This window comes from Phoenix dactylifera, chromosome 11 (genome assembly GCF_009389715.1).
Source record: "Phoenix dactylifera cultivar Barhee BC4 chromosome 11, palm_55x_up_171113_PBpolish2nd_filt_p, whole genome shotgun sequence".
In the NCBI taxonomy this organism is placed as follows: domain Eukaryota; kingdom Viridiplantae; phylum Streptophyta; class Magnoliopsida; order Arecales; family Arecaceae; genus Phoenix; species Phoenix dactylifera.
Genome location: NC_052402.1, coordinates 28,431,137 through 28,439,086, shown reverse-complemented (window position 1 = coordinate 28,439,086; position 7,950 = coordinate 28,431,137). Strand labels below are relative to the sequence as shown.

General features: G+C 37.7%; 1 protein-coding gene across 1 annotated transcript; it reads left to right on the top strand.

Annotated features, from left to right (window-relative positions):
• Nucleotides 1-3,392: 3,392 nt before the first annotated feature.
• Nucleotides 3,393-3,981, top strand: LOC120112605. The gene is made up of 2 exons (XM_039132187.1): nucleotides 3,393-3,596; nucleotides 3,665-3,981. The coding sequence occupies exons 1-2, from the start codon at nucleotides 3,434-3,436 to the stop codon at nucleotides 3,919-3,921; spliced, it is 420 nt and encodes a 139-aa protein (XP_038988115.1). The 5' UTR covers nucleotides 3,393-3,433; the 3' UTR covers nucleotides 3,922-3,981.
• Nucleotides 3,982-7,950: the final 3,969 nt, after the last annotated feature.

Sequence of the window (7,950 nt, the reverse complement as noted above, 5' to 3'; positions counted from 1 at the left end):
ATTTTTCTATATATTATACCAATTGTCGTATCTTTCAAAAAAAAATCTATTAAAATATATATATATATAATAATATTTTTTTCATAGAATTAAACATGTGCAGCTATTAAGACAAGGAGCACATTATGACTTATTAGAGACCTATTATTAGATCCCCACACAAGTATTCAATGATAATAGGAAGGCCTCAGAAGTTCACTTGTGTTACCTATTTGTTTGTTGACCTTATTCGCAAGAGAAGTACGAGTGTCCTTGTCCTAAAGTTCATGATTTGGTTTTCACATAAAGATAGAGTTTGAAATTCCCGGCTAGATCACCTGGGTGCCTTATGTTCTGACCTTGGTTTACCTATAGTCACAATACAGTCACATTAAATAAAAAAAAAAGAGAGAAATAATACAGTTTGTCTTCACTAAGTAACCGGGCCTCTTGCCTACAAAGCAGCGAGTGTTCGCGTAAAAAGGTGAAAATGACTGAAATAAGTGACTAGTCTGGCCTCGTGGCGTAGCCTGGTTTGAGTAATTAAGTCCGAGGGGTGTTTCACCTAATGCCTTGAGCCAACTGGATCAAGAGTCATTGACCCAAAGCTCGTTACATGGACCTTACTAGAGCCTAATGGAGTTAGACTGTTGTAATCACTGTAAAAAAAAAAAAAAGAGTGGGTTAGTTAAACTAAAACCAAGTGACATGTGGATGACTGGTTTGACTCCATTGTTTTAGAACTCTGTGTACCTGGGATGTCTAGTTGGGATTGATAGCTTCATTTTCATATTCGAACCATTCTGGACAAATAATATGTGATATTCGGAAAATTCAGTGGGTCGGGAGCTAACAAATGATAGTTAACACTTGTGAATTTGAGTAAGCACCTAGAACTCAAAGGGTACCCAATTGTGGTGGAGGTATAGATATTCTGAGACGTCACATTTACATTTGCCTTAAGGGTTGCTATGTTTTAAAGTATCTTCTAACTTAAAAACGATGTTTGTGGGTAACATCGCTGCAAACCCTCACGAGACAACACTCGTCCACTAGGGTAACCTAGGGGTTTAACGGCTTGTTGCACATGCTAAGTGCAATCGTAATGCTCTACGAAAGTGAGTATTTATTTTAATTCATGCATATTGATATATATTAATAAAATAAACAATACTTTTGCACCCTTATTTTATCATTTTTACACTAAATTGCTAGAGACTAGCAATAAGCTAGTTGGAGGGTGTGATGAGAGTACAAAAGTAAAATTTTCATACTATCATAATTAATATTAGAGCTAATCTTTATTAATAAAATTGATTAATTAATGTTTTATTTGTGTTTGAGTGCAAGTAATTCAAAAGATCCAATAATGCTGGGTTTGAGCCCAATGCTTGGCGTTCCGAGCTCAACAAATCCTTAGCATCTCATCTGAGCCTCACGCCGCCCGTCATCCGCATGCAATCCATTTCACATTATCCAGATGCTTCAGCTAGCATAAGTGCCCGCATTGTGGCATCAAACGTCTACAACCCGCCTCATTCAAAGCTCCCCTTCCGTTCGGTTTGTGACCACTCAGCTTCCGCATGGCTTCCTGTCTCCCAAACTCCCAAACCGGCTCTTTCATCCGTGAAGCAACTTTCCAATGAACAGAGCAGGATTCATCCGTGAGGAGCTTCCCAGCATTCGTCATCTCCAAGCGTTTCTTCCCAGCATTTTCCAACCGTCCGTGGCAGCATGCAACCGGATTGAGCGTTCCAGCTTCTGTGATCTCCCAAAGTCCCTTCGACACCTTCGTGGCATCCCAAGCGATCGTGGCATCCAATCGTTTCATCTTCAAATTTCCAACGGCAGCGAGGGAAATCCAAAGCCAAACCGGCTCTTTCTTTCATCCGTGAAGCAACTCCCCAAGCTCTTTTGGCTTCCAAGCAACAGAGAACCGTCCCAGCCATGAAGAGCATCCCAAGCGTCGTGGCATTCGATCGTTTCATCCAGCCGAGTCCTCCACTCCCTTCCCAGTGAATAAATTCCAGCCATCTGGGAGTCTTCCCAACACCCGTGGTTTTCCAGCAACTTCCCATCTCCAAGCCGCGTCTCATCAGCGTTCAAAACCGTCCCAAGCAACCGCAGCCTATAAAAGGACCCAGGTGAAGAAGAGGTGAGGGGATTGATCTTACATCTGGTGGAGACAGGAGGACACGGAGCAAGGGAGAGGAGACCACGGTGGAGGCAGACGGAAGAGAGGAGGCCTTTCATTTTTTTCTCTCCAACCGACTACATTCCCCTGGGAGTTGGCACGGAGGAGGAGAGGCCACGGAAGGAAAGTCAGCCGCACGAAGGAGGAGAGGCGAGAGAGAAGAGAAAATAGAGCACTCCGTTTTCTCAACCAAAGAAAGAAGAAAAAAAAAGGGGATTTATGTTTATTTTAAGTTATTCTTTGCTAATCCTTTTATAAAAATGCTTGCATCTCATATGGATAGCTAAATCTCTTTTAGCTAAGGCTAGGAAAAAGCCTAGCATTTTCTTCATGTATTTCCTTTAATCATCAATGGGATTTTAACGTTTTTGATTTGATTTATCGTGCAGTAGATTGATAGAAATTATTTCAAACTTATATATTTTCTTTGATTTGTTATTTCCCCTGGGTATAACAGATGCTTAGAAATCCCTGTAGTTTAAAATAGAATTACTGTAATGCTGCCCATAAAACTAAATCTATTTTATTATGATTAATAGATGATTTTAAGAAAAGAATGATGAAGTGCTAGGCTGAATCCTAACGCCTTAGTTATATCCTTGTCAATTCTAATATTATTTAGCCTTTAGTTTTTGTTCACTGTCAAATCCCTGTGGATTCGATCTCGGACTCACCGAGAATATTACTTTGCTACACCCTATACTTGGGGTATCCTACGTTTAATTTTGCTTTTAAAAAGAGCAAGATTAAAATCGTAGCAGCCAACCACTTGAAATTTGCTTAACATGATAATTTAAGTAACAACTGCCTCAACAACTGTATGTATGTTCAGAAAAACTAGCTACTGGTCTAGAGATATGAGACATTTCATACCACAGAGAGAGTTTATATATTCGAGTGCACACAAAAGAAGGGGTTGGAGGGGGTTTTCAGCAAGAGTGATAAAACACAGGACTCGAGAAAGTTTACTGGCATTTACTTGAGAAAGTTCAGTGAGAGGGGAAGTTAATAAAAGTTTTCGAAACTAATAAGGCAACAGAAAAGAAATGCCTGAAGTGGATTTACATCATGATTAGAATCAAGAAAAGAGCATTGACTTGGTTCAACTATTCATAAATGTTTGAAAAGAATCTTGCGGTCTTACAATGTTTAAAACACAAGAAACAACCCGGTCAAACAGACATATTCTATTGCAATTCATTTAGATTTTATTTATTATTTAACTAATATTGATTCTTTTTGTGCATACGAGGTAACAACATGCCGCGAGGAAAACGATTCAGAGATGTTGAGTTTCAGCACACATCCGTGGGATCTTCTTCCGATCAGTCCAAACAGCCCGACGAGCCCCAGCAGCACGAGTCTCAGTCTGCGCACGTGCCACCTGTTGATTGTCCAGACATGGATGACGTGCACATCCAGGGTAATTTGATTTACATTTTTTATATTATTTTTTTTACAATCCATGGATATTTTATTTTATTTTTATAGATGGACTGGGGAGAGTGAGGAGGACACGAGGACCCACTCGAGCACAGGACGTGTGGAGCCTACGTGAGGATGAGAAAATCATCGTCCAATGCAATGAACTGGGGCAGCCTATCAAGAGGGCTGCAAGCATTTTATCGACTTTTCTAGGATCGGTTGCGCGGAAGGGTCAGTTGTGTCCGCTCAACTATACGAAATGGAATGAAATGCTTCCTTCGTATAAGGTTGAGCTTCTTAAAGTTATTGAGGTAAAGAATTGAATTTGCTTACTATCACAATTTTATTTTTTAATTTATCATTGTTATAATATTCTTGACTTTGGTGTAGAAAAAGTTTATCCTTCCTGCAAATAGCCATGATTGGGTGCTGAAGTCCGTCAACCGCAAATGAAAAGATATAAAGCGAAACTAAAGGCGGACTGGAAGCACGTGGGCATGACTGAAGAGGAGGTGGCTCGTGTTTGTCCTCCTGATGTAATCCCTCATCATTGGAGGGAGCTTGTCCACTACTGGTTTTCAGAGAAAGCTCAGGTTGTGTATATTTTTTCAATTCCTTAGATTGTATTTACTAATAATATAGATTACAAATTTATACATTAAATATATTATATTGTTTATTCTTTTTTTGGGAAGACATATTTCAACATTGGAAGAGCTGCACGAGCCTCTCAGACTGTTCCTCATACTTCATGCTCGATGAGTTATGCTAGGCGTAGAGCTGAATTTGTAAGTTATTTTGAAACTCTTTGAAACTATTTTAAAATATTCTATCATATAGCATGTATCATGATAACTAGTTTGTCAATATACTTTTTGTTGTAGATAGATGATAATGGGAGGGAGCCTGGTAAGGTGGAGTTTTATAAGATGACTCACACCCACCGAGATGGTAATTTTGTTCGGGAGGAGGCAAGAGATATAGTTGTATGTATTCATCTTTGAATCTTTCAACGATATTATTATTAGTTCTATTATTGCCATACATTAATATGACTTTTTCTTTTGTGCATTATAGGACAGGGCAACAACTCTTATTTCAGAGCGTGTCGGGGAGTCATCATCATCCGACGCGACCAGTCATGTCGAAGCTCGGTGCTCGCCGAATTATTGGGCCCAGAGCGTTATGATCGAGTGAGGGGTTATGGCATTGGAGTTACCCCCACTCAGTTGTCTGCAGTGGGAATGTATACAAAAATGTTGGAGAAGGTAGCAGCAATGCAGAAGTTAGTAGACTTCGGGCAACAATTGAAGATATGAAGGATCGCCATCAGGCAGAGTTGGCAGAGCTGAAGCAGAACCAACAAACTTTGCAGTCTCAGCTTGACCATATTTCATCTATGTTGCGGCGATTTCTCCTCCCTCAGGTAAATAACTATATATATTTGATGACTTTACATAATTATCACTTATTTTCATGAGTTAATAATTTTCATAACTTCTAAAGTTTCTCTTTTTTTTTGTAGATTTCTGATACTTCAACAGCTCGTAGAGATGATGATGGTACTGAATCCGGTCATTGATATTTTTGAGACTGTTATCTAAGGAGTTTTATATGTATCTTTCTTATATTTTTCAAGATACATTGTAATTCTAAACTTATGTAAATTTAATCTTATATGACAATATGAATGTTTCAAATGATCTGTATATTTGTCTTGATGTAAATGTAATGCAGGTTCATATTGCTATAATATATTTCTTAATATGTTTGTTTTTCTTTTTTTTAAAAAAAATCCACTCCCGATGCTATAAAGCGTCGTCAAAAACACCCTTCGGCACGCTATCGCCGACGCTTTCAAAGTGTCGTAAAAATAGGATTTAGACGACGCTAAATAAGCGTCGGTAAAAACCCAGCCTACACGCCGAATTAGCAGTTTAAGCCGACGCTTTTGTGCGTCGGCAAAAGCTCATACGCCGACGCTTCAGAAGCGTCGGTAAAGCATAGGTTTTGCCGATGCTTTCCTTAAGCGTCGGTAAAAACTTTTCCCACTCAGGTATAATCGACGCTTTTGCGACGCTTTGCTTTGCGTCGGCGGGGTTTTTTCCGACGCTATTTAGCGTCAGTAAAGGCCAAAACAAACGTCGGGAAAAACTATTTTTCTTGTAGTGTTATGTCAATGTTATATATATATATAATTTATATTGATATTATATATTATATTAATGATATATATATTATATTATAATAATTACTAATTATATTATTATCCTATTATTATTGAAGGATAATTTTAAATTATAGTAAAAATATATTATTATATTTTATATTTATATAATGAAAATATTTAATATATTACTCCTATTTACCTTATTTTCCTAATCAAAATAATTATTAGTATTAAAAAATCTATTATAAGTATAAATAAAAATAACATATTTTTATAAGATTAATAATTTATAGGAGTAATAAATATATTTTTATAGAATATATTAATAATTAATATATTGATAAATATATTAATATTTTATTATAATATATTTTATATGATTAATAAATATATAATAAGGGCTACTAAAAGTAGAATATGTGACAAAATTATGGATCCATTATAGGAATTAGCATATTGACTTATATTTTTGATTCATGAGAATTAAAAATACATAAAAAATTCATCTAAGATATATCAAGAGTATTTGTGGTATTATGTGGTCGGTGATCTTGGATCTCCATACCATACCAAATAAGTTACTCATAGATATCCAGAGATTTTTAATTACTGGACCATGGCATACCAAACACATCGATCTTAGATCACTTGGGATCAAATTATCCCAGCATTCGGATCACCGGAGATCTTAGATCACCGTGGTGATCCTGTTGGGGTTACCAAACGCCCCCTTTGGGTGCAGCCGAGCAACGTCACTAATTCTACACTCTATAAAACCCTTTTCAAAAGAGTTAGCAGCGACTACCATCATCTCCTGACGGAATTTTGCAGAGGCTTTAAAATTATTGACTGCCATACGAGCGATCTCCTCATCTTTATCTGCCTTCTTTTCAGCCTCGGTAGCTCTCCCTTCAAGAGCTTTGAAGTCATCAGCTGCCCGACGAGCATGATCCTTGGCTTCAGTCACCTTCTTCTCAGCCTTGGCAGCCCTTTCCTCAACTCGGGTAATCTTCTCTTTGGCAGAAGCAGCCTTTTTCTCGGTCAGATCTACCTTTTGTTGAAGATTAACATTTTGTTCCTCAAGTTCCAAGATCTTCTTTTCGGCATCATTAATGCGACTTCACCAACAATCCCTTAATTCGGCAGAACTCATCATCAGCAAAATTTCTATCAGCCGCAAGGTTCCCTTATGCCTTAGGAGCCAAGACTTTTACAGCAGCAGCCTGAGACTCGGCCTCCCTCACCTGTTGCTTGGCGTCATGGCGAATTTTCTCGGCCTCTATTCGAGCCTTAACAGCACCACTTGACGATCAACTTTCTGGCACTTGCACTTGGTGGTCTTAAGATGCTGACCCATATTGCTCAACTAGGATAAGTTCCTATTTTCTAGGAACTCATCTTTATCTCTTCTTTTGGCTAGTTAGGAGGGGCGTACACCCCTCCTTTTCTCTCCACATACGGCAGTAAGGGAGGGGCATATGCCCCTCCCTCTTATCCCTTTTAATTAGCCACTTAATCATATTAATTGGCTATTTGGTTTGGGTCCAATGCATGGGTTCAATTCTATTCCAAATAGAATTAGGTGCACCCATTTCCTTTCATTCCAAATCCTAATCAAATTAGGATTCAATTGAACCATGACTCTATTGAACTCTTCAATCCTAATCCAATTAGAAGTCATTTAATTAATTAGATTAAAATTAAAATTAATCAGGACTTAAGAAAATCCTAATCTAATCAGGACTTGTTTAAATTTCAGCCCTAAGACAACTAGGACTTTAGAAATCCAATTAGGACTTCATGAATCACACTCCAAGTAGGACTCTAATTTAATTAGAAATTCTAATCCAATTAGGACTTAATGAATCCCACTCCAAGTAGGACTCATGATCAAGTCCAATTAATTGAATTCAATTAATTAAATTAAATTGCAATCTGATTGCAATTATTCCTTCTTCTAACCACTAACTCTTAGCGGGTTAACCATTTATCAATCTAATTGATCATATATGATTCTTAATCACAATTCAACCATCGGATCGGTCAATACCTCTAATGTGTGTGACCCCATAGGTTCTATTCTGTCTAGTAGTGAGATATATTGCGATCTCTTTCACAATATCATTGAAAACTCCTTTCAATAGGTTGAAACAATTTCAACTCAACTCACCAGGGATTATCG

Coding starts and splice junctions, on each gene's coding strand:
- LOC120112605 (XM_039132187.1), top strand. CDS start 3,434: ATGCCGCGAGGAAAACGATTCAGAGATGTTGAGTTTCAGCACACATCC. Junction 3,597..3,664: donor GGATGACGTGCACATCCAGG/GTAATTTGATTT, acceptor TTATTTTTATAG/ATGGACTGGGGAGAGTGAGG.